The sequence below is a fragment of the Rousettus aegyptiacus genome, unplaced genomic scaffold (genome assembly GCF_014176215.1).
Source record: "Rousettus aegyptiacus isolate mRouAeg1 unplaced genomic scaffold, mRouAeg1.p scaffold_m13_p_5, whole genome shotgun sequence".
Classification (NCBI taxonomy): Eukaryota; Metazoa; Chordata; class Mammalia; order Chiroptera; family Pteropodidae; genus Rousettus; species Rousettus aegyptiacus.
This window is the reverse complement of record NW_023416308.1, coordinates 108,834,599-108,859,659: the sequence shown is the minus strand read 5'-3', so window position 1 is coordinate 108,859,659 and position 25,061 is coordinate 108,834,599. Positions and strand designations below refer to the sequence as shown.

General features: G+C 48.6%; 3 protein-coding genes and 1 long non-coding RNA gene across 9 annotated transcripts in view; 1 reads left to right on the top strand and 3 right to left on the bottom strand.

The window, feature by feature from the left end:
• Positions 1-142: 142 nt before the first annotated feature.
• NR1H3 (nuclear receptor subfamily 1 group H member 3) lies at positions 143-7,154 on the bottom strand. Of its 3 annotated transcripts, none has more exons than XM_036220853.1 (10): positions 7,097-7,154; positions 6,675-6,782; positions 5,172-5,366; positions 4,477-4,743; positions 4,016-4,224; positions 3,729-3,908; positions 3,439-3,538; positions 901-1,014; positions 626-720; positions 143-439 (listed from the first exon to the last, which is right to left on the bottom strand). In XM_036220853.1, exons 1-10 carry the CDS (start codon positions 7,137-7,139, stop codon positions 293-295), a joined length of 1,458 nt encoding a protein of 485 aa, XP_036076746.1. In that variant the 5' UTR covers positions 7,140-7,154; the 3' UTR covers positions 143-292. The 3 variants fall into 3 exon arrangements, with proteins under 3 accessions (XP_036076746.1, XP_016002182.1, XP_036076747.1); XM_016146696.2 differs by lacking the exon at positions 7,097-7,154 and adding an exon at positions 5,880-5,959; XM_036220854.1 differs by lacking the exon at positions 626-720 and having other exon boundaries at positions 147-439.
• Positions 7,155-11,400: 4,246 nt separating this feature from the next.
• LOC118602827 lies at positions 11,401-13,315 on the bottom strand. The gene is made up of 2 exons (XR_004950874.1): positions 13,089-13,315; positions 11,401-12,679 (listed from the first exon to the last, which is right to left on the bottom strand). It is a non-coding gene; the product is annotated as an uncharacterized LOC118602827 (long non-coding RNA).
• On the top strand, positions 13,315-24,647 carry ACP2 (acid phosphatase 2, lysosomal). Of its 3 annotated transcripts, none has more exons than XM_016146707.2 (11): positions 13,315-13,457; positions 14,051-14,146; positions 14,433-14,519; positions 15,549-15,701; positions 15,808-15,906; positions 15,987-16,076; positions 16,545-16,677; positions 17,445-17,527; positions 17,645-17,751; positions 17,871-18,046; positions 24,480-24,647. In XM_016146707.2, exons 1-11 carry the CDS (start codon positions 13,344-13,346, stop codon positions 24,539-24,541), a joined length of 1,200 nt encoding a protein of 399 aa, XP_016002193.1. In that variant the 5' UTR covers positions 13,315-13,343; the 3' UTR covers positions 24,542-24,647. The 3 variants fall into 3 exon arrangements, with proteins under 3 accessions (XP_016002193.1, XP_016002191.1, XP_036076748.1); XM_016146705.2 differs by lacking the exon at positions 24,480-24,647 and adding an exon at positions 19,748-20,213; XM_036220855.1 differs by lacking the exons at positions 15,549-15,701; positions 15,808-15,906; positions 24,480-24,647 and adding an exon at positions 19,748-20,213.
• The window catches only part of DDB2 (damage specific DNA binding protein 2), a 19,558-nt gene continuing 15,265 nt past the window's right edge, over positions 20,769-25,061 (bottom strand). For both annotated transcript variants that reach the window (XM_016146700.2, XM_016146701.2), the window contains 6 exons: positions 24,580-24,679; positions 24,311-24,488; positions 23,844-23,986; positions 21,688-21,852; positions 21,500-21,545; positions 20,769-21,187 (listed from right to left, as the gene is read on the bottom strand). In XM_016146700.2, the coding sequence (XP_016002186.1) occupies positions 21,138-21,187; positions 21,500-21,545; positions 21,688-21,852; positions 23,844-23,986; positions 24,311-24,488; positions 24,580-24,679 (682 nt within the window). In that variant the 3' untranslated portion in view covers positions 20,769-21,137. The remainder of the gene's footprint in view (positions 21,188-21,499; positions 21,546-21,687; positions 21,853-23,843; positions 23,987-24,310; positions 24,489-24,579; positions 24,680-25,061) is intronic.

Below are 25,061 nucleotides of genomic sequence, written 5' to 3'. Positions count from 1 at the left end.
GGAAGTGGTGGAGGCAGGATGGGCAGGGCCCTGGAGAACCTTGTGCAAAGTGGCCCCCAAGTTCATCCATTTGGTAGGGTCAGCACAGTGTTCAAATGGAGCACAGCTTTGGCAGGAACCCTCTGCCCAGCAGCCACAAAACTCCCAACGCTTTGACTCTCCTTTAATGCCACACAAGGCTCTCCTTTGCCCAGCTCCCAGGAATGTTTGCCCTTCTCAGTCTGTTCCACCTCTCGGAGGCAACCACAGGGCCTCACGGCCAACCAGGAAAACAGAAAAGGGTAAAGGACTGTTATTCGTGCACATCCCAGATCTCAGAGAGCAGCGGGGGAAGCTTTTTGTCCTCCAGGCGTAGCGCAAACACTTGCTCTGAGTGGACACTGCTCAGTGTCCTGAGGCTCACCAGCTTCATTAGCATCCTTGGGAACATCAGCCGGTCCTGGGAGAGGGGAAGGAACAAGTATAGCTTTTGTCTCTCCCCAGGATAGAGGGCAAGGGTAGGAGAGTTGTGGGAGAGGTAGAGAATTGTCTGCAAGATCTAGTGGGAGGGATCTTTGAAGGAGAAGTAGTGTGTCAGGGAATGATCCTGTGGAGAGGAGGAAAAGGGTACAAAGGGGAGACTCACATGGGGGTGGTGGATGGAGACGTAGGCATGCAGGGCCTCCACATATGTGTGTTGCAGCCTCTCTACCTGGAGCTGGTCCTGCACGTTGGGCCGGTCTATAGGTCACCAACAGAGTTGAGGAGCAACCAAAAAATAGGGACATGCCCCACCCAACCTCTCCCATCCCAAAATAACACAGCAAGTGCTTCTATCCCTATGATATCTGCCCTATGGGGCCTTCAGCCCTCCTTAGTTCAAGTCTCTTGCTCATTTTCCTTCTTGCCCCTTCTCCACACCTGCAGAAAAGATGCTGATGGCAATGAGCAAAGCAAACTCAGCATCATTGAGTTGCAGCTCATTCATGGCTCTGGAGAACTCGAAGATGGGGTTGATGAACTCCACTTGCAGTCCTGGGGAGGAAGAAGAGAGGCTAGGCATGTGGCACTAGTAGAAGGAACTTCCTTCCCTCCTCCAACTTCACAACTTAGGGAACAACTAGGAACTCAATAAGAAGTCTCTATGGCTCTGCTCTATAACCTTGGGCCAGTTTCTTAACCTCTCTAAGCTTCACCTGTGATATGGGAATCATCTCTAAACTCGTAAGACTGTTGTGTGGTTAAACGATACAGCAGGCAGAGCACTAAGCACTATGCTGATGTATAAGGGGTGGTGAATTAGATGATAATAATAATTCTGTTATTCTGATTAAAATTATTGAGAGCCCCACATTACTAGAAATAGAGGCAACTTGTTTTTGTTTATAAAAAAGACTTTTTCACTAGCAATTAGCCTTACTTGTTTGAGTACTAGAGATACATTTCACGTTTCGCTTCCTGGGGGAAATTAGCAACGTGGTTGAGGGTGTAGACTATGGTGCCAGAATATCTGGATTTAAGTCCTGGCTCTACCATTTACTAGGCTGTGTGACCTTCGGTAAGTTATTTAACCTCTCTGAGCTTTGGTTTTTCCATCTGTAAAATGGTGATAATAGTACCTACCTCACAATGGGTCCTTAGAATAATGTGTGGCATATATGGTAACTACTATATGAGTTTTTGATAATAAAAATTTAAAAATAGAACCAGTCTTCTTGCTGAGGAGACTGAAGTTCAACAAACCATGACCTTCAGTCATGACATCTAAAGAACACTTCTCCCACACACAGTCAAAAGTCTCCCCACCCCACGCTGTTCCCTAGGCTTTCTCAAATTTCTTTTAGCAACCATCTGCTAACTTTTCCATTTGAAGCTTCTTGCAAGATTAGTCACTTCCTGTAGTTTCCCCGGATGTTTATCAAATGTGTTGATCCACTTAATGGACAAGCCCCATTTTATAAAGCATTCGTTGTAGTACTGAGCCTTGAATTGTACTGAACAGTTTATTTGTACAGGGAGGACTAGGAGGTTCTAGAGTTGGGTTATGCACCCTGCAAGTGTCTGCTGCTACTTGCTAAATGAACACCTCCAATCCACATCATTAGTCATGTAGAGGGAGAAGGAGACCAGGAAAAATGAGCCCATTCTTTCTCCCTAAGACCTCACTGACAAAATGACCAGTGAAAGGCAAACATGATGTCAAAACTGCTTATATGAATGGATCTATAAATAGGTACAGATTCGGACAGCACAAGTCCATGAGTACTGAAGGAACACACAGACATGAAAACTGGGAAGGGTTCAGAGAGAAGGATGTTATGAAGGAGAAGGCCGTGGTTAAAGATTGGGATAATAACCACTTGGAGGAAAGACGTTTTGGTAGAGAAAGAGGGTAGGCGTGGGTTTTTTAAGCTGGGAAAAGTCATTAAACTGTTCCTATTAGATGCCCATATATTCAGGCAGCACACTGAAGGCAAGAGGTGCCAACACAACCCTGCCATGCCCTATAGTTAAGGGAGGCCTTCCTAGAAAGCTCACTGGCTGTGTTGGGACAAGAGGCACATGACCTGGCCTGAGTGACCAGACACCAGAGGAGACTTTATGAGCTCTGCCCTGGAAACCAGGATCTATCAACTTCAAGAACCAAGTCACAACATCAGCCATATTTTATAGACTCACTTACCCAGTTGAGCCTCAGTTCAAGTCCCCCAGCTTTCCATCCTTTCCCAACCCTGCTCTCATAACACAAATATTACCAGTAACTGAATATGAGGAAACCAACACTGCTTAGCCTGCAAGCCAGCATCAGTTAGACGGTCGCAATGGGAACAAATTCTTGGAGAAAATACTCCAGGTACAGAATGGGGATAGAAGCAGCCACTCTTATCCTAAAGCTTCCCCATCTAGGCACGTTTGCCAGGTTTCAGCTCCAGTTTGATGGCTCATCAGAAAGAGCAATTAAAAAATAGGAGGAAATTAGTCTAAATGATCCTTAAAGAGCACATCTGAGAAAGATTCGCTTATTAGTGACTACTAAAAGGCTTGGCATGGTTGTTTTCGCTTTTTCTTTCTAGCTGTAAAATCTTTTCTTGAAGCAAAACATTATGCAGAAGCACTATATATAAAGCAGATTTAAATGGAGCTTATTGTTTGGCTAAAGATAAAGGACATTACTGTCCCTCCTTGTTTCTCCTCTAAGGTGACACTTCCACGGAACTCCCTCCGCTCAGGTTCCTTGGAACACAATCTGAGAACCACCGGCCTAATACAACAGACAGGATTCTACTTGGGGCAGTTGAGAAAGGCCAGTTAGCATTCCAACTTTCTGTCTTGGAAAAAAGAAGTGAAGCATTCTCTTTATAGCCACTCAAACCTTGGACCTGTGGCCCTGGAGTCACTACGGGCCCCAGGACAAGAACTGTCCATCCGATGCAGTCTCTTTGTGATCTCAGTTCTCACCTGCTTTGGCAAAGTCTTCCCGGTTATAACTGAAATCTTTGAGGAAGGTGATACTCTCACTCCCAGGGTTGTACCTCCGAGATGTCTCCAGAAGCATCACCTGCACACAAGTAGCAAACCTCAAACAGGGATGCAGCGGGCTGGTCTTGGCATGGGGCACCTTCGAGGGAAGGTCAAGCCCCTCATCCCTACTTCCCTGTGGATCTGGCTTCCTAGCTGGCTGTCTGGGGGCCCCTCCCACAGATAATCCTACTCTGGTTCTCCCTTCACCCCTCCACCCTGCCAGCCACCTCGATCGCAGAGGTCTTCAGCAGGGCAATCTGGTCCTCCCGACTGAGCTGCAGGAAGCCAGGCAGCTGTTTGGCAAAATCCACGATCTCCTGCACTGAGACAATGGCCAACTCAGTGAAGTGGGCAAAGCGCTGCTGACGGGCCTCCCGGCTCTGGGGATCTGGTGCCATGGGCCAAGGCTACCCGGAGGGCAAGGAAGGAAAAAAAACAAACCACTCTCGGTCAAATACCAAGAAGCCAGCTGACATTCTGGCCACAGCCACCTCTCCCCAGGTCCCTCAGGTACCGTGACTCGAAGCCGGTCAGAAAAGGAGCGTCTGTTACACTGTTGCTGGGCAGCCACCAGCTTCTCAATCATGTCGAGTTGTTCTGGGCTGAGCTGGGGCAGGACTTGGGGAGGTGAGGATGCCCCTGGGGGTAAGGATGTGGCCTGAGCCTTTTCTTCCTCTTGCCGCTTCAGTTTCTTCAGGCGAATCTGTTCTTCTGACAGGACACCTAAGGATGGGACCAGACATAAGGAGGGCAGAAGAGGGGGAGGAAGGAAGCAAGGATGGGCCTGAGAGGTAGTTTGAGGCTCCAGAAGAGCAGAGATCATTGGGTAAGGGCAAGGAAGATATTCAAATCCACATTTACAGACAGCGTCAGAAGGCCCTGTAGACTCAGCTGCCTGTCTGCCCTCACATCCTGGCACCTGCCTGTGCCCTCTTTCCCATCGGCCCCTCCCCAACTCCATCCTCAGGTACTCACACTCCTCCCGCATGCCAGCCTGGCGGCATTTGCGAAGGCGACACTCCTGGCACTTGCGACGCATATAGGTATCCATGGGGCAGTGGCCCCCACTGTGGCAGACGTAGCGTGCCCCTTTGATGACACTGCGGCGGAAGAATCCCTTGCAACCTTCGCAACTCAGCACGTTGTAGTGGAAGCCAGATGCCTTGTCTCCACACACACTGCACAGCTCATTCCCCAGCATTTTGGGGGCTGGCCCCTTTTTCCGCTTTTGTGGACGGAGCTCTGGATACAGAGAAGTGTCTTAATGTTCTTCTCCAAGGAACGAGCTTGGTGCCCAGCTGGCCACTGCCCTGAGCACTCAGTGCTCAGTGCTCATGCCCTTTTAATACGCAGTTTAGCCTCTCTATTATAAGAAAGTAGCTCTCGTATGCCAAGTGCTATTTATTACGTCCCAGGTACTATGTGAGCTCTTTATGTGCATCAATCCTGACAACCATAAGAGATAAGTACTATTATTATTTCCATTTTATAAATAAGGAGACTGAGGCTCAGAAAGGCTTAAGCTAGAGACAAAATTCACTCAGATCACTCAGGTCTCCTTGACACCAAAGCCTTCAGACTTAATCATGCTCTTATAAGGTAAAGAGCCTCCAGGTACCCCTCTCAGATTCATGGAGCCCCTACCTCCTCCAAATCCAGTAGCTCCTCACCTGTGGACTCTGGAGGGGCCTCCACCCCAGGGTGCAGGGATGTGGGCTCTGCTGCCTCCAGCCCCACCCCCAAAGTGCTCCTAGCTGATTGAGGCAGGCGGGCTTCCTCTCTGAGGGTGAAGTTGCTGCCTCCCAGCTCCTGGCTGTTTGCATCTTGTGCGTCTGCTTCCCACAGCTCCACAGCGGAGTCTGAGCCTGGAAAGAGAGGTGCAAGGGGGTCTCAGGTCCTCCCCCACCACTTTCCTGGTGTTCCTCGTGGGAAACTGCAAACTTATCTCCACCCATAGAGGGCGGCAAAACATCAGCTCAGACTTCAGGACCCTGGGATTTCTGTAGGCCTCTAGAACTAGCCGCTTGCAGCTTGCAGTTCCCTGCCCCTCGGATGTTAACCTTGGTTCCCGTGAGGGGCTGATATGCATCTATTTTAGACATCAGATAGAACTCTTCAAAGCCAGAGCTAGTAAGCACTGGGCCTGCCACCAGGTTCTTCCCAGTCACAAACCCAGATTGAGAAGAACCAGTAGGTGCCTGCAAAGGTCAAGGCACCAGAACCAGGGCAGAGGTACCCTGGGCAAGAGGAGGCAAGAACATCTCTCTGGGGAAGGGCAGAAGGCAGGTATTGAAGGAGGCTGATTCCTGCGGGAGGAGAGCAGCTGGGGCCTGGCTGGGGCCTGGCTCAGGGGAGAGGGCTGGAGTAAAGCAGCTTACCAGGAGAAACGTCAGGCACAGGGGCCTCCAGCCACAAGGACATCTCTTCCTGGAGCCCTGTACATTACCAAGGAACTGTCCTGCAGGAACAACCCAGGTTATACTCTTCCAAAACTGGGCTCCTTCTTCATCAGTGCTAACATTTACTTGAGATATCGGCCTGTGTTAAGGCTTCACATACCTTCTTCATAGTACCTTTATGAGGTCAGACTATTTTTATGCCCATTTTACAGATGAGAAAACTGAAGTTCAAAGAGATTAACTAAATTGCCTATGGCCACACTGTTAAGCAGTTTGACTAAGATTCCAAGTCTAGTCTCTTTGACTCCAAAGTCTGAGCTCTCAGCCACCATGCCATCTTTTCTCCGCAGGGCCTATCTCCAGGCCATCAGGGACTGTTTGAGCACATCTGCCCTGGTTCTGTCAGAGCCCTTTCCCCCTCACTCCAGCACTGGGGACAGCTAAAGTTGGGCAGGACCAGGACATGCGATCGAGGTTCTCTCCACCCAGTGAAACATCTTGCTAGACAATCTCACTCCTGCCACTTCCCAGGATCCCAGCACAAACCTGTTGCCTCGAAGTGTTGCCCCCATTCACATACAGTACTTCCTCACTCATGGCCCCTCAGGAGTTATTCTAGGACCTAAATAGAATCCTGTCACTGCTCAAGCTTCCATTGGCATCATCATCTCTCCCTTCTCCCCAAAGACCCCTTTCTAATATCCACTGGCCCCCCCACTATGCACCAGACACACATACACAGAGCCCCAGGCCAGTGCTGAGGGGAAGACCCACCGAATGCCCAGGCCACCAGACTTCCTGGCTGGGACTGTCTCTGGAGCCCCTTTGCTGAGAGAAGAGGATGGTGCAGTCCCTTGTCCAGAGGCTTCAGCAGGCAGCAGCCTAGGAGGAGCAGGAGCTGAACAAGAGAGGGACCCAGAGCCCCAGGGAAGTAATATGGGGAAAGGCTGAGGGGAGGGACTGCCAAGGGGTCGGGCCACTGCTCCTTCCTGCCAGGCAGAATGAGCCGGAGCCCAGCCGGAGAGAGAACAGAGCCCTGGCGTCTTCACCCCCGCCCCCGGGGCAGCTTCCCCACCACACTGACTCCTCCCCAGCCAGCCACCCCCTCAGCCCAGCACCACCCCTGCCTCCCTACAGGACAGTGGCATTTCCCTGCGGACCAACCCAGTTCATGCTTCTCCCCTTCCTCTCCTTACCCCAGCTGCTCTTAGCTGCTCTTACAGAAGGACTGCCTCCCATGAACCCCCACCCCAATCCCAGCAGCCTCCAGAGTTGGTGTTCCCTCCCCTCCATAGACAGATCATGGAGCAAAGGTCCCAGTACAGCCTGAAATTGCAACATGGAGCCCTAGCCTGCTTTCCTAGTCACCATCCTCCTCCCCTGCCTCTGGGAAGAAGCCAAGAAGCTTTCCCCACCAGCCCTAGGCCTCAGACAAGCTGGCAGAGCTTCTGGAGTGGACAGAGGCATGTGCTGGGCCTTCCTGGGAGACTCTGAATGTGGGTGCCCTGTGAAGGCCACTGAAAGGAGGCCAGGAGAGGAGCAATGGCAGGCCTGGATGGGTGGAGGTAGAGATGGTGGGTGACCCAAGTACCAGCCTAGGATGGACCTGAGAAGGTATGCAAGTTCCCTCATCTAAGGAAGTGACAGCAGACTCTGTCAAGCGACTAGGGAGATTATAGCCATAGCGTTCCTGCCCTGTTGCTTGGAACATGAGATCTGTCCCTGAAGATAGACACCATGTTTTATTGATTTTGTCTCTTCTGTAGCCCATGGATCAGGGCCTAGCATAGGCTCTATGATCCCACTTGTTAAATAAATAAGAGAACAACATGATTCCCTTTTATCCTATACTTGTTAGCTCTAGTCGATTTCATCTCAGCATGTTGATTTATCTTTTGGGCTCTGGGTTCAAAATTTGGGTTCAAATCCTGGCCTTGCCTCTCCCTCTGTGTGATCAAGATTAAGCAAGTTACTTAATGTCTCTGAACTTGTTTCCCAATATTTAAAATAGGAATAATAATTTTTTTTTTTGCCACATGAGGTTTTGTGAGAATTAGACAATATATCACAATATATGATACACAGTAAGTGTTGAAGAAATGATAGCAGTTACCATTAAATTTCCCATCTTTTCAGCTATGAGACTTCCCATCACTTTGAATCTGTACATTGTTAACTTTCCAGTGCTTATTTCCATATACGAACCCCTCACTATCTTTTCGGTCCTTAGAGCAGCCCCAGCAAGGACAGTAAATAACACAAGCTCCATTTTACAAAAAAGAACCCTAAGCTCATGGAAGGGCTTCTCGAAGACCACACACAGTGGCCAACCTGGGATCAGAATCCAGATGTCCTCCCTCCAGGCCCTGTACTCTTTCTTTCTCCTGTGTCAGAGTCCAGGATGCTCCTGTCTTGTTGCCTCTCGAGTCTGCTGGACCAGTGAAGTGCTGACATGGAAGAAGCCAGGCCTGGGGGGCTGCAGTGGGAGAGGCAGAGAGCCCTGAGGATGCTTCAGTCCAGATGTGGGAGGCGAGGAGCTGAGGTTACTGCTGGCTGTTCACCCCCTGCCCCACTCCCATCTTCCTGCTTACAGGCTCTTCCTGTTTTGCTGTGAACTCCAGTTCCCATGGGCCCCACACTAAAACATAGGACAGGGGGCCAGGGCAGGCAGCCAGAGGGACTGAAACAGAAATGAACAGGGAACCAGGGAAGAGGGCAGAGGGAACAGGGAAAGAGTGGACAGGGGAGTGCGGGGGAAGCAGGATGGGATAAGGATGGGAAAAGCAGAAATAAAACAGAAACTTGGTGAAAGATGGGAGGAAGCACAGGGCGGGGCAGGGGGAACAGGTGGGGGATGGGGAGCAGAGACTTGAGAAGACAGCAGGCTGGGTGGTGTTGCAAAATCTGCCCATGTACTCATTTTCACATTTCAGAAAAGCCCCTCTGACACCCCCCATCTCAAAGTTCTGCCTCCAGCTTTTACTTGTTCCCTTTCATCACAAGGTCAGCCCCTCAACAAGGCTCCCACTTTCATCTCTGAGTCATGAGCACAAGGCTCTCTATTCCTTTTGCACATGTTCCTTCCTCAATTTTCAAAAGGCTCCAGCTGTCCTGGGAAAGTAGAAACCAGGGACTCAAGGCCCTGAGAAACTGGACCTATTCTGTCCCGGCACCCACGTCATTGATCCAGCTCCCTCCTCTGCCATTCCCCTTTCTCAGAAGCTCCAGCATAGGAACATAGTCAGAGATGTCATCGAAACACCTGCTTATAAGGAACTTAGGATGGAACATTGGTCTGGGCCTGATGACTTATCTTCTGGGAGCTGGGAAAAGCCTCTCTCACTCACTTAACTCCCTGGTCTCCCCACAGCCTGGGACCACACACGAGCCCCATCTGGAGCCCTCTGACTCAGGCTAGAGCCAGCTGCTGAATAAGCAGCTTAGGGTCCCACCTCCCCCAAGCCAGGGAGTCGGCCTCAGTCTTGCCTCAAGTATGGGGTGGGGGAGGGGAAACATTACTGCCAGAGCTACCCCTTCAGGTTCCAGGAATTCAGAAGTGATCCCCGCCCAAGAGGGGAAGGGAGAGAAAAATGGGGGATGACCAAAACCTGTTGGTAATATCTCCACAGAGTTTCTGGAGACCAACAAATGTAGAGAGGACGCAGGAGAACATTTTAAATGTTAAATCAAGCTATATTCAGAGACCGCAATACACTGATCAGCCCTATAGCCATACCAGGAGGAAACCTGCAGAACAAAGATTTCTGCTGGGATTGCTAACAAACCATTTACCCAGACCAGTGAAGGGGAAACAGAAAGAGTCCTTAAGTGGTGTCCTACACAAAATAAAATCATTCATTCTTTTTGGCTAAAAGCATGGGGAACCTATGGATCAAAGGCTGGGAATTGCCAGCAGGCCTTTCACACTACTCTTTTCACACTACATACTTTTATCTTTTCTCACTGTATATCTATACCATCAAAGGAAAATGGGTAAACAAAATCTTTAAACTGCAATTCACAGAAAGGAAGAATGTCATTCTCTCCTACTTATCATCTCTGAATTCATTGGTCTGCGAAGCAGGAATTCTCTGGGTCCCTCTCAGTCTTTTTCTCAGTCCTCTCGGTGTCTTTACTCTGTCCCTCTCTCTCTCTCTGTCCCTGAGTCTCTCCCAGCCTCTCTCACTCGCTGACTCTGAGAGGAGACCATGCTGTTTATGGAGCATTATTCCTCTAATAAACTTTCCTTTTGACTCTAACTCTAGTGTGTGCTTGAATTCTTTCTCGTGCTGAGCCAGGAACTCTCGGTGCAGGGCTTGAGCTCCACCTACTTGGGAAAATCTGCCCTATGCTGCATCACAACCACTGGTCTTCTCCTCCAAGGCATGGCAAGTAATCAGGTGATTGGCAGCTGAAATCATGTCCCACTTTGCCAGTCCCACCCCACAGCATAGTCCTGCTAGCACAGAGATGTTAGGTGCAAAGCCACCCAGTCCCGTGGGGTCTTTCCCATGTTTCTTGGATCCTAGAGGAGACGCTATTCCTGGAAACACCTTCAGCAATCTTCCAAATCACACTTCTGACCCCTGGAACCTCTGAAGGCTCCTCATGGCAGCAAGGGGAACCTTGGGGCAAAAATAGGAACATTCACAAGCCCATGATCGTATGCACTACTGAATAATTCCTTCGAAAGCACTCAAATTCCCATGAAGCAGGCCAGAAGGTACAGTTTGCAAGGATGGACCAGGGCAACTGCTTCTGGCTCCCTCTCTATTTTTGAAAAGTATAGAGTGTGGGAGTATCTTGCAGGCCCCTCAGATGACTTCTTTCCAGTTGCAAGATTGAAAACAACTCAGGAATTCCTGCTTCGCAGACCAATGAATTCAGAGATGATAAATAGGAAAGAAAAGTAACTTATTTAGGCCCTGCATGTATTATGTATCTTTGTGATTCACCTAGAAGATAGTTACTACTGACAGGGCAAATATCAAATTTGGATACAGGTATGGCTGACTCAAAAGCTCAAATTCAAGCAAAAAGATTACCTTCCTCATCTCTTTACACAAAACTGCCTCCCTAGATGGTAAAAATGGTTAATTCACTGAATTTAGGTTTGCTTCTGCCGATGCAGGGTAGAGCAGTGGTTCCCAAACCTGGCCTCACTTTCAGAGATTTTATTTATTTGGTCTGGGTAGGCCCATATATCCATCTATCTGCCCAACTACATTTTTCTTTCTTTCTTTTCTTTTGCTTGCTTGCTTGCTTGCTTTCTTTCTTTCTTTCTTTCTCTTTCTTTTTTTTTGTCTTTCTTTCTTTTCTTTTCTTTCTCTCTCTCTTTTCTTTCTTTCCCCACCCCCCTTCACCCCTTCCTTCCTTCCTTTCTCTCTCTCTTTTTTTTTTTTTTTTTTTTTTTTTGCATCTGCAGTTAGGGACCAAGGTGTGGGGACCACAGAATCAACTGGTAAAAATATGCAGAAGTTGGTGGTCCAGAAACCAAGGCTCAGCTCTTGGCTCCACCACATACTTGTGGTGTGACCCTCACCCTTTCTGGATTTTTAACTATGAAAGCTAAAATGATATCGGCTCCATTAATCCTTTCTACACGGGATACTTGCAGGCATAAAGAATGTAGAAATATTTGACCAAGTACGAAGGCAAAAGATGAATTTGAGGAATTTTTGTTCTACTTGCCAAAATTTAGGGAGCCAAAGATTTACAATCTGAAATCACAATGGTCTGGCTAGTCCACAAGAAGAGTAGGGGCATATTAAACCACTCGAAAACTCTAATATGCAGTATTTTACAATTAGTTGTGCCCATTCGACCCCACCAACTTGAAGTTTTCTTTGTTAAAATCTCTTTATTGAAGGTATTTGGGGACCACCAAATATAGTTTTGCAATGTAGTCTGAGTAGAAATAGTCCATTATAAAAACTATTTGACTGGGATTGGGGCCACCAAATATTTAAGCAATGCAATTTGAGTAGCCTGTGAGAAATATCCCATTACAAAGATTTCTTGACTAAGAATCAGGAAACGTTTTTTTGAATTTTAATTTATTCTCCTAAACGGTGTGACCTTAGAAAAGTCCCTTCCTCTCTAGGTTTATTTGTAGAGGACTAGGTTAGAGCAGGGATTCAAAGATGCTGATTTATGAAGCCTCTGGATGGTCTTTGTGAACCACCAGTGTTTATGTGTGTGGCCATTTTTCTGCAGGAGGGTACTAAATTTTCATCTGATTATAAAAGAGCTTGTGACTGAATAAGGTCAAGAACTATTTGGCTACCAGGACTTCAGCTTTCACACTGTTCACTGCTCCGTAACAACTCTGGCAGCAAAGTTTAGATCCTGAGGTATATATAAAAACTGCATCTGTAGTCTTAGGGCAAGATAATGACCCTGCTTTCTCCCATATAGTTCTGATCAGGTTTTATTTTTGTGATGATCTGAGGTGATTTGCTTCTAGATTGAATCAAAGCATCCCAATGACCTATGATCTGACCTCCTAGATTTGTGAGTCACTCCAAGATCAGTCACAAAGCTTGAGACCAAATTGGCTGCACCTGGACCCCGATGGCCAATGCCAAGAGGGTCTCTGATTCTGGGAAACACCATCTACTCCCACTTGATAAGTTCTTTCCCCTTACCCTTATATAGCTCCCTACTGGTCTCACATTCTTCTTAGGGATTCACTACTTTGGTTTTACAAAATTTGAACATACTGTGCAACTCGACTTCTTTGGGAAGAGGCATGACATCCTGATTCTAATGAAGTAAACCTGAAAATAGACGGGTGGGAGGACAGGGAAAGGACTGTAAGAGAAAGTGAGAGAACTGAAGCTTTGCTCAGCGCATGAGCAGTAGGCTAAACTGGGACCAACCTGAAGGACATAAGGAGTCCAAAGGGCTGTTTACACGCTGTGCCCTGCACCCCAAACACGACCTCTTCCTGGGAAAAGAACCAGGGCCAAGTCTCAAATTCCACCCGAAGGCAGGGTTGTGGAGAGAGGCGCCCTATACCACCCGTCGCCCCAATTCTGCACCCGCTCTGGCTCTAGGGTCAGGCCGGCAGCACCCGGGCCCTCGGGGGCGCTCGCTCTCCCGGCCACAGTCCGGCCCTGTGCAAGCGCCACCTTGGTACAGCGTTTCCGCTGGCAGAGGCAAACCCGAGTTCAGTGCTCTCTTTACCAAGACAAAGTCTTCAAGCCTTTTCGGACATGTGAGGTCGCGCTACATTCCTACACTCATCCGCCAAGGCCAGATCACCAGTTCCCTAGAAGCAGTTCCTCCTAGATTCCTCTTTCTCGTACCATCCCTGCCCCTCCTTTAGCAAGATGGCGGCGAGCGCACTTCCGGCGTGTGTCCTTAAGGGTGCGTCCGGGTGGCTGCTGCAGGTGCTGCCCAACGGGTTCCAGTCTCTTTGCTGCATAGACTATAACGGTGATGGCGGGCGGGCAGTTTGGTTGGATCCAGGCGGCTCTTCTCCAGCTGATTCTTGGCGTGAACCTGATGGTGATGACACCCACCCAGGCCCGGAGTCTGCGCTTCGTTACTTTGGTAATGAGAGATGAGGTCGCCAAAGGGCTCGCTCGAATTAGAAGGGCACGGGCTTGCTGGTAGAGGGAGGGGCGGGGCTTGTGCTAGGGTAGGGGGTCTGGAGAAGAAGCTGGTTTAGGAAACGACTGACCTGCGGGGTTGGGAGTCAGGGTTCGGAATTCATACGGAGCCCTGGATTTTTTTTTTTTTTTTTTTTTGGCGGGGGTATAGCGGGTAAGAAGTTCTATATCAAGGGATAGGTCGGATGAATCTGCCCTGGAACAGGGATGTAATTGAATGGTTAAGAGACTCACCCCTACAGAAACTTGGTGATCTTTTTTCCAGTTCTCCCCACCATTGACATTGTTTTTCTCTTTTCCTTAACCATATGTATCTTTAGTTTTGTTTATGGTCTCCGGTGTCATTGCTTAGCCAATGAATTCTGGAACCTGAAGGCAATTACCAACTTCTGAGTTGGGGTCTTTTGCAGTGGGTAGAATTAAGGCTTCTCAAAGGGAGTGAAACTTCCCTCCCCAACATGGGGCAAAATTGGGCTCTCTGTCTCCATCAAGGAGACCCTTCTGACCCTTAGGCAAATCATTTTCTTTCCTTAGCTGTATCGACATGGAGACCGGTCACCAGTTAAAACATATCCCAAGGACCCCTACCAGGAAGACGAATGGCCCCAGGGGTTTGGTCAGCTAACCAAGGTGGGTCAGAAGTCAGTCCTTCCTTAGCATGAGCTGTAGAACTTGGGTCCCCACCAAACTGCCTCGTCTCACATAGGTGCTGACTTTGATCAGATTTCTTAAGCTTACTTTCCTGTGCCCAAGACAGTGCCACCCACAATTGGCCATGTATTGACTACTGGTATCAAATTAATCCACTCCTACTTCCTGCCAAGAATAAACTTGGAAAGCAGCAGTGCCTAAGCCTTGTGAGACTTGCAAACCATCCTTTCCTCTGAACCCTCTTCACCCTTTGGTTTGCCCATAGGAGGGGATGCTACAGCACTGGGAGCTGGGCCAGGCTCTGCGGCAGCGCTACCATGGCTTTCTTAACACCTCTTACCACCGTCAAGAGGTAAGGGTGGGAGCTCAAGAAGCAAGGGGAATGCGATGTGCCATCCTCAGCGTTGGTCCTTAGGGAGCCTAAGGGTGAGGCTGGGCACTTTGGCCTCCCTCCATGCAGTTTTGTTTACACCACAGGACAAGATATCCCAGGGCTGTCTAAAATAAACCCTAAATGCTGAGTTGCCATGCTTACCTGGGAAGAAGCAAAACTTATCAAGCATCTAAGTTCAGACTTAAGGAGGGTCTGGCAGAGTAGTTTCTGACTGTGAACTCAGGCTTTCCATCCAAGACACTTATCAAGTCTCTACTATGGGCCAAGCACTATGTGAATGAACACTTTGCATTTGACGTCTTTGTGGAGCTCAGAATGTAGTGGGGGTGACAGATGATAAATCACACAGGACCAAGAAATAAAGGTAGCAGGGAAGACATACAAAGAGAGAGCATGCCAGGAAAGACTGGCAAGTGTGCTGGCTCCTTGAGGCCCTCTCTCCATCCGAAGGATGGGGATAGCTGTTCCTCTGGTTACCACTCAGCCATAGCTGTCTCAAGACTCTCTAGATGTTGTTATTGTTCCCTTGAGGGCCAGCTCTACCCTGATCTTGCCCTTTCCTACAGCTTCCTCCTCCCTTTTCTACAAGCATTTATCTCTGTTCTTTATCTTATTTCCTCTCTTTAGTTTCTAAGCCAGTTTATAAAAGGGGGTGTACATTGAGATAGTTTCTGCCTTCAAAGATCCTGGCCTAGATAGGGAGACAGGCATTATAAACAGACCCCAGCCTTCTGACTAAGCACTTTGGCCTGGGAGGGGCATTTGAACTGGAGCCATTCCTATAGGAGCCATTCTGAATGTAACAGCTAGTCCCCAGTTGAGTGTTTGGGCATTTGCTGGGAGGAGGGATGGGGAGGGCCAGAGAGGGTGCAAGGGCCAGATGCATGGTGGGGTTACAATTTGCTGGGTAACCATCAAGAACAAGTTCTCCCCTTAGGGCCCCCCACCCCACACCCACAGGTGAGACTCATGTTATCACATCTGCAGGTTTATGTGCGAAGCACAGACTTTGACCGTACTCTCATGAGTGCTGAGGCCAACTTGGCTGGACTCTTCCCTCCCAGTGGGATGCAGCGCTTCAACCCAAACATCTCTTGGCAGCCTATCCCTGTCCACACTGTGCCCATCACCGAGGACAGGGTAAGACTGGCCAGCCCTTCCCAGAAGGCAGTGAGAGGGACAGCTCTGGCCATGGGCCTGCTGATCACCGACTCCTCTGCCTCTGCTTCCCACTTTTGGTCTGCAGCTGCTGAAGTTCCCATTGGGTCCATGTCCCCGTTACGAGCAGCTGCAGAACGAGACCCGGCAGACCCCAGAGTATCAGAATGAGAGTATTCAGAATGCAGTGAGTGGGGCTGAGGTGGAGGGTCATCACACTGTCCTTTCTCCCAGGGCAGGACTGATCCCCTGATCCATTTTTCATAGCAATTTCTGGATATGGTGGCCAACGAGACAGGGCTAACGGACTTGACGTTGGAGACCGTCTGGAATGTCTACGACACACTCTTCTGTGAGGTGAGTCTGCTTAGGGTCCCCAATGTAACTGTTCTCACATTCAGCAGGCCCAAGTGACCAGGACAAGTAGAATACAGTGCCTGGCTACCATTCCCACTGGGGAGGTTCAGGCAAGTCGCCTGCTTCTTGTGAAACAAGGAAATTCCCTCAGTGGTAAAAAAGAACCCCAGAGTGGGAAATAGTTTATTAATGGTCAGCAGTTTCTGTCCCTCTCCACCCAGAGCACTGGTGGTATCTGACTCCATTTTGCTGAGTCATGCTTTTGTGCCTGAGCCTCCTTTCCCGTGCCCTGCAGCCTTAACTGTCCACCATGTCTCTGGTTACAGTCCCTCTGCCTCAGCTCTCCTCTCCTCTCCTCTCCTTCCCTTCACACACACACACAGGCACCTTGTCACTGGGGAACAGAGATGCCCTGGGAGAGACTCTGGCCTAGGCCTGGGAAGCTAACCTGCCCGCTGCGATATGCAGAAAACACACGGGCTGGTCCTGCCGCCCTGGGCCTCATCCCAAACCATGCAGCGTCTGAGCCGGCTAAAGGACTTCAGCTTCCGCTTCCTCTTCGGGATCTACGAGCAGGCAGAGAAGGCCCGGCTTCAGGGGGGTGAGTGACAAGAGCAGCATGTCACTCCCCTCCTCAGGACCCTACACCATTAAAAATCTATTGGGGGCGTCTCACTTTTCCATCTGAAATTCTCTGCTTTTTAAAAACCAGAGCCCCCCAGTCATCAGGTCAGTCTTCCCACTTCTCCGAATGCTTAGCATGTTTGTCACTGTACGAATGACCAAAATCAGGTTTGCATGCTTCTTTTCTGCCAATCATATTCTTAAGTTTCACCCATGTCAGAAGACCCTTCCCCCTTAAACGAATGCCTCCCTCCAGACAACCACTGGGGGCCACTTTGAAAGGCTGAGTAATATGCATGCCAGTTCCTGATTTGAGCACCCGAGGGAGTGCCAGCTGTCAAACCTTTTTGACATCTCAGTGGTTTTCAGAGCCTGCATATGGCAGAGCTCTCCTGGTCTGGAGCCACCAACCATCTGTGCATTCTGAAGCAATCTGAAGTTTATATTTTTCCAAATTGGAAGAATTCTTCAAACATGGGCAAGGCCTCATGGCTCATTTATAAATGGACAGGTTTCTACATCTGCGTTGAAGTATAAAGAACTAGTTTTATCTTACTTCTCTCTGTAAATCTGAAAGTTGTTTAAAGAGCATAGCGTGCGATATATAGTTCCTACATGTATCTAAAGAGTTCTCTGTGCTGGTGATCACACCAGGACTAGCAGCGAGTGAGAGGACCACAGATAGGTCTGATCAGAGGACAGTGATGGCTGCAGCCACTGACACTGGGGACTTTTCTCTTTCAGGAGTCCTGCTGGCTCAGATACGGACGAACCTGACCCTGATGGCAACCTCCTCCCAACTCCCTAAGCTGCTGGTTTACTCTGCGGTAAGCTCCCATAGTCCCCAGCATGCTAACGTCAAGCAAGGAGCTGGATTTCTTCTCTATTCAGTGCTTGGGGGTTGCGGGAGAGCAGTGTTAATGGGGAGATCCTGTCCCTTACAGCACGACACGACCCTGGTTGCGTTGCAAATGGCGCTGTATGTCTACAATGGTGAACAAGCCCCCTATGCCTCCTGCCACATATTTGAACTGTACCAGGAAGATAATGGGTGAGTGGAGTTACCAGTCTGCCCGCTGGAGGGGTACTTGCGTGGTGGCTGCAGGCAGTCCAAGGACTCCATTAAAGGCCTGGTGACCGGCTTTCATCTTGTCTCCTATCAACTCTCAGGAATTTCTCAGTGGAGATGTACTTTCGGAATGAGAGTAACAAGGCCCCCTGGCCGCTCAGCCTGCCTGGCTGCTCTCACCGCTGCCCACTGCAGGACTTCCTTCGCCTCACAGAGCCTGTCGTGCCCAAGGATTGGCAGCAGGAATGCCAGCTGGCAAGTGGTCCTGCAGACACAGGTGAGCTGCTGCTTGCTTGTGCTAGTCGTGTTCCAGAACAACTTTAAATTCATATCCACAGGTCTCAAGAGAGCTGTCGCACTTCCAGCCATCTTTCCTATTTCCCATGACCGTTCACTTCCCCACCCTGAGGCCATTTTTCACCTTCTTCTTACCCCTCGTGCTCAGGTGATGCCCTCACTTCTTATACACTGAGAAAATAAAAGCAATCAGGAAAGAATTGCCCCATTCTCCCACCACTAGATCTTCCAACTTACTTGCTGGTACAAGCAGCTACTTAAGGCCAACCTCTCCATTTATACTCTGGGCCCGTCTCTTCTCACCTCTGCAGGACCTCTGATGTCAGTGTTTCCTCTCTATTAGGTCAGCCCCATCTCAAAAGCCCAACAAAAACCTCTCAGGCCCCCATCTACCACTCTGTTTCTCTGTTCCTTGTTAGAATACAATCCTTCAGTGAGTTGCCTAGACTCTGGTTTTGCTTCCTCACTGCCCATTCTCTCAGTCTTATGTCACCTTCTACTCCACTGAAGCCACTTTTGTTAGGACCAATGACTTTCTCTTCCCAAAGTCAGTGACCAATTCTTAGTCAGCGTCTCTCATTTTTCAGCAGCATTACATAAAATCGGTCACTTCCTCCTTAAATTCTTGACTTCTCTGGTTTTTCTTATAGGCAGCTTCCTTACTGGCTGCTCCCCGCTAAACAGTGGTTGGCCCAGGGCTCATCCTGGCCCTTTCCCCATCGATGCCCACTCCCAAGGTGATCTCATCCAACCTCATGGCTTTACGTACCATCTCTATGTGAGGTTTGGTCTTTTTATGACTCACAGATACATGATCTCTTCTCTAAGCTAGACTAACATATCTAGCCAGCTCCTGACTTGAGATCTCTATATGGATGTGAGATCTCAAAGTTGATGTCTGAAACCAAATCTGTTCTTCCTCCAGGCTTTCCAGTCTTAGTAAATGCCACGTTAGTCACCTAGTTACATGGTATAATCCTAGGAGTTATCTTGACTACTCTCTTAGACCCCACAACCAATCCACTAGCAGATGCTATCATCTCAGCCTTTAAAATACATGCTCTTGCTTTAGTCCAATCTACCATCATCTCTTGCCTGAACTATTGATAAGCTTCCTAATGTTCTGATTCTCTTGTTTCTACCAGTCTCTCAGCACAGCAGAGTTACTTTCTTTAAAATGTAAATCATTTTGCATCACCACCCTTCTCAGCATCTTCCAGTGGCTTCCCATCACATTTGGGATAAAATCCAAGTTCTTCACCATGGCCTTCAGGCCCCAGTCAGCCTGGTCCTCCACTCTCATCTTTTACTTGCCACCACTTACTTTGCTCTAACGATACTTTCTCGATGAATCTCACACATGCCAATCTCTTCCCATATCAGCCTTTTACATTTCTTTCCAGTCTACTCCCCACCCCCACCCCTGCCACTGGACACTCTCCCTAGATCTTTGTATGTCTCACTAAGTGACTCCAGGTCTTTGTTCACATTATCCTCAGTGACGCCTTCCCAGACTGACCTACCTCTCCATCCTTCTCTCCTTACCTTGCTTTGCTTTATGGCATTTGTCACTAACCATGGATATACCCATTGTAAGAAAAGCACCTGACATATGGTAGGCACTCAAATATTTGTTGAATGAACGCTGACCTGCCCTTTTTCTTCCCATCCCCATGCCCAGAGGTGATCGTGGCCTTGGCTGTATGTGGCTCCATCCTCTTCCTTCTCATAGTGCTACTACTCACCGTCCTCTTCCGGATGCAGGCCCAGCCTCCTGGCTACCGCCACGTTGCAGATGGGGAGGATCACGCCTGACAACCACTCAGCCCCCTTCCCTCTGCCTCCTAGGGGAGGTGGGCTTGGCCCTTACTCCTGACTGTTGCTGCTCCCAGCCCATGGACAGGAGACCCTGGGTTGGGCCTCCCTGATTTTACCCCAGCGTAGATGAACAAGTCGGGCTTGGCTTGGCCCATGGCACCTGTCACTCAATATTCATGTGCCTGATGTTTACCAAGTACTGTGTTGGACACTGGCTCTCTCCAAACAGGATTTGCCGCCTCCATGCTCCCTAAGGACCTGAAATGTAGAAAAGGAATTCAAGTTTTGCTCCAGACCTAGGATTAAACTAAATGAAGGAGTTGGTGCTTGATCTGCCTTGGGCTCCCCACCCTCACCCCTCCATCAAGTCCTGCTCTTTCTCTTGGAGCCTGGAATCCTTGGCAAATGGCTCAGAGGATACAGTTTTGCCTTTCAGTGCTTAACATTGCACAACATTGGGGGTACAAACAATGGTCACCAGGGAACTAGATTACCCAACAGTCAGCCAATCAAATTTTCCTTTGTTTAGCTGGAGCCACCATTAGAGTCAGACATAATGCTTCAGGTATCCTGGTCACCCCTGCAGCCTGAGCAGGATGGAAGGGCATTTGTACCTGGGAGGGCGTGGGGAACCTGGGAGGAGAGTAAATTGTGGTACAGAGTCATGAAAGTACTATCTCTCTCAGCTGGCCTGGGGTCTTCAGGGATGTGAGGTAAATGCAGGTTGTGAGCTGGATAACTATTGACTATGACCCAGACTAGAGCTGAGGCAGCTTGAGAAAATGAAAGTTTTAGACTCTTACACTGTTTCTGTGCCTTTTCTTCATTTTGGGGACCCAAAGAGCCCTCTGACCAGGTCAGTCCTAAAAGGTCCACACAGAAGCTTAGTTGGGTATGATTTTATTGGCCATGTCAATAGTGAACACATATCAAAAACCACCACCTGATCACTCTGCCGTCACATGTCAGGAAGAAGAAAAGTTCCTTGGCTCCAGGAGAAGTTTGGCTCCAGGCTAGATACAAGCAGGGACCCTTGGGGCAACTGAGTCACCAACTCTGGAGAAGTTTCCAGAGCTAAGTCTAGAGCAATAACATGCCAGTGTCGCCGCCACACAGTATTCCATGCCACAGCATCCCTGCTCCAGTCCTAAGACTTGGATGCCTTTGGCCCTTAACACATAGCCACCTCTTCTCGCAGGACTTGTTTTTATGTGGCTCCAAGCCCTGGCTTGATCCATACCTTCTTTAATGTCTCATTTTTGCATCCCAGCTTCCTCTTGGCTCCAAATGAGAATGTGATAACCTAGGAGGAGTGAAACCAGTCTGACTCTTATCTTCCATTATCAGTCTCAGAGCTTAGGGCTGGCCTAGGGAACCTAGAACTTGGGAAGGAAATACCAAGAAACTGGACAGCAGCCAGCCATTACCATGACTAAGACAAAGCAAGAGGGGGTGGAGAGCCTAGCTAGGCTAAGAGGCCACTGCTCCTGGTTATCTTCTTTACTGACTGGTGTCATGGAGTGAATGTGGCAGGGCTAGTGAGGTTAGCCTGCACTAAACCTTGGGGAGTAAGGTTGGGCTTAAGTCAGTCTGAAATACAGCCTACTTCACTCACCCATCACAGAGGCCAGCGTGTCTCCCATAGGATTGAACTCATTGAGCTGCAAAGATAAGAGGATAAGTATGAAGAGGGGGTGAAGGTATTGTGCAAAGGCCACAAGAGGACAAATTTATGATAATTTTTGGTCAATAAGGTAGGTTGAATCCCTGCTTCCTCCCATCATTTGAGGGCCCGAGCCTCACCGAAATGATACCAGAAGATTCTGGGTCATAGAGCTGATGCATCAACTTCCCTGAGCTTCCATCAAATACATCGATTGTCCTTAATTCATAGGGGGTACAGCTTTTGAAATTAGGATCTGGGTATCGGCCCACAACAATGAAATTGTACCGAGGATGCCAGGCTGCCTAGGAGATGGAGAAACTGGTCACGAGAGTAAATGCAGAACACTATTAAGAGGCATATCAAAAGTATTCTTTACCACTAACGATTGTTAATACCGTTGCCAACAATTTAATCATGAAGATGGGATCTACACCGAAACTACAAGAATGGTTTTCAATTGCACGTACATCTACCATTGCAAATTTTAAATTCCTAGCTGGCCTCCCTGGCCCTTAAGATACCTTCAGGCCTTCTCTCCCTTGAGATCATAGCAACTGATAAATGTTTTAATGTCAGACTGACCCGGACATTAACCAAAGAGGTAACCTACAACAAAGCAAAAGACCACTGGTAACCAAAGCCAAATAGGACATAAGTTCTCAAGTCACCCCACTACTATCTCTTCCATCAATGTGAATGATGGAGAGTTGAGCAGAAAATGGCTAGTGGCTGAAAAGAGAAGGAAACCTGTGTTCCCCAGATTACCCCACTCAAAACAAATCTGATTGTTACTGGAATGACAGATTGGATGGGATTTTTCTAAGAAACTTAACAAGGAAGTTTTGAAGAAGGAAAGATATGGTAAGCAAGAAGGAAGACAAATGCAATGGCTTGGAAGTAAGTCACAAACGAGTCACACCTGGGAAGCTGTAAGTTGGCTTGGTTGGGTATGAAGCGAGGGATGAGAACAGACGGATCCGTGGAAACACAAATGGCAAAGGGCCTTGCTAGTAAGAGCTTGGATTTGATTAGAGGTATGTGGGGATCACACCAATAGTGAATCATCATTGTTTTACTGAGTGCCCACCAGGCACCAGGCATGGCGCCATGCCATGGGCTTTGAGTACACTGATTCAGCCTGACGACAGCTGTCAGATACTATTATTCCCTTTTTATGGATAAGGAAACTGAGAGCCAAACTTGAAGTAATTTGCCCAAGATTCTAACAGTGGGTTGGGGTCTGCCTGCCTGAAGCTGGTGCCCCCGCCACTGTGCTATACTGGCCAAAGAAGTACAGGTATGAAACCTGGAGGTCTGAAGAGGGGCTGTGGTTCTAGAAAAGAATATAAATGTAGAGTGGAAGAACTGGCAGAGTTCACACTGCTTAGGAGGGCATGGGCAGGAAGGAATCACAGGATTCAAAGATTGTAAGCCTTGGGGACTGAGGCTGGAGAGGCTGTTAACAAGAAGGATGAGGTTGCAGCCCTAAAAACAATGAAATCTCGCCATCTGCAACAACATGAACGGAACTGGAGGGTCCTGTGATGAGTGGACTAGGTTGGACAAAGAAAGACAAATGCCATGTGATTTTACTTACATATGGAAACTATAGAACAAAAAAACTGAGAGAACATTTTGATGGTTAGCAGATGGAAAGTGGGTTGGCGGGGGTGTGTGTGTGTGTGTGTGTGTGTGTGTGAGAAAAAGTAGATGGGATTAAGAAGTACAAATTGGTAGTTACGAATAGTTATGGGGATGTAAAGTATACCATAAGAAATATAAACAATATTGTATTAACTGTATGGGTTCAGATGGGTACTAGATTTGTCAGGGTTATCACTTTGTAAGTTATGTAAACCTCTAATCACTGTTGTACACCTGAAACTAATATAACATCATATGCCGACTGTAATTAAAAAATAAAAAACCTATTAAAAAAAAGAAAGGCCGAGGTTAGCTTATAGATGAACCACACACAGGGTGACTGATAGGGCAGAACAGAGGGTCAGCATCTTAGAAAATGCCCACGGCGAGGAAATCGGGGCTGGAAAATAGCTTATCAGAAAGACAATACTTCATTAACCAATGCCACCATAATAAACATAAAAAATAAAGACAAAACTCAGCAAAATGGGATTGCAGAAGTGGGACAAAAGAAGCAGAACAAGCCAGGGAATAAGAGACCACTTTATATCAGGGCAGGAAGAGATCTGGGATTAATTGCTTCTGTCTGCACCTTCTCTCTACCTTGGGCAGGCTCAATCTGTCCTCATGATCAAGACTCTTTACTTACCTTGATGGGCGTCAAGTGCTGGAAGTGGCGGTGAGGGTGCGGGATCAGGCTCGGGGGGCGGTCCCACTGGGAGGCAGAGTAAACCCGGATCTCACTGTTCTGGTCAGTGGTCAGCAGCTGGGCTCCATCGGGACTGAAATGAGCTGGCAAGTGAAAAGCCCCTGAGCTGAAGGAACCACGGGCCCCCTGTTGTCCTGGCCTTCACAAGACTGCTCTCGTGGGAGCACCCTCCCTCTCACTCCTCTCTAGACAGGGGTGGAAGGGAAGAGGTGAATCTGGGCTGTGAACAAAAACATCCTAGAAACTCAGCAGCCGATGAGGGCAGCTAGAGTCAGAAAGGTTCCCAGATGTCATTTTGGCTGCTATGGAGGATAAAAATCTGACCCAGAGGCTCCTAAACTTTGAGAGAAAACCGCAGAAGCAGTAGGGTGGGCAGGGTCTGCAGGATGAGGTCTGGTATATCACACCTGCGTTGACAGGATGCCTGTGTGGCAGCGAGTAGAGGAAGCTGGATTTCCCTTTAACCTGGCGCAGGTCCCAGATTTTCACTGTTTGATCTACAGAGGCTGTGGCCAGGAACTGATCACAGCATGGGTTCAGGGCCACATGGGTCACTTTCTTTTTGTGCATTCTCAGATTCCAAAGCTGCAGAGAAGAGCTCGGTTCAGGTGGAGGCAGAGAACGGAGGCTGGGGATAAGGGAAGGAGAGGGAGGACCCAAGCTCCCAAGAACGCACCTCCTTGCCGTCCATGTTCAGCAGGATCACGTTCCCTACATTGTCTCCTGTGACCACCACTCGGCTTGTGGCAGACACATCCAGGCTGCAAAACCAGAAGCTGGGGGGAGAGACTGTGCTGTAAGATTCTTGGGGATAGAGGCAAGGTCCATTTACTCACTGCTGTTGCTCCAGTATCTGACGCATAGTAGACATTCAATAAATATTTATTGAATGAATGTCTTACCATGGACTCCCAGTAAAGAATACTCAGGCTTGTCTGCTGTCCAGACAGAGGGTATGAGCGTTAAGAGGCTTATAAATGTGTCCAGTTACCCAGGATCCTCGGCAAGTACAAGAGTCCCTGAAGCAGCCAAACCTCTGAGCCATAAGGCAAGTCCCTGAGCTAGCTTGGCCCCTATAGCCCTAGGTTCTCATGAAGACTCCTTTATAGCTTTCTCCCTTCACTTTCTACCTGTTGGGCTAAAGAAGGTGACAAACCA

What these genes read in the sequence shown, in the direction of transcription:
- NR1H3 (XM_036220853.1), bottom strand. Translation starts at nt 7,139, where the DNA reads ATGGGAGGCAGTCCTTCTGTAAGAGCAGCTAAGAGCAGCTGGG. An exon ending in TCTGGTGGCCTGGGCATTCG is followed by an intron (nt 5,367 to 6,674) that starts GTGGGTCTTCCC and finishes CTCTCTTTCCAG; the next exon opens with GCTCAGACTCCGCTGTGGAG. An exon ending in GGCTGGCATGCGGGAGGAGT is followed by an intron (nt 4,225 to 4,476) that starts GTGAGTACCTGA and finishes TCCCATCCTTAG; the next exon opens with GTGTCCTGTCAGAAGAACAG.
- ACP2 (XM_016146705.2), top strand. Translation starts at nt 13,344, where the DNA reads ATGGCGGGCGGGCAGTTTGGTTGGATCCAGGCGGCTCTTCTCCAGCTG. An exon ending in ATGAGAGTATTCAGAATGCA is followed by an intron (nt 15,907 to 15,986) that starts GTGAGTGGGGCT and finishes CATTTTTCATAG; the next exon opens with CAATTTCTGGATATGGTGGC. An exon ending in AGCTGCTGGTTTACTCTGCG is followed by an intron (nt 17,528 to 17,644) that starts GTAAGCTCCCAT and finishes TGTCCCTTACAG; the next exon opens with CACGACACGACCCTGGTTGC.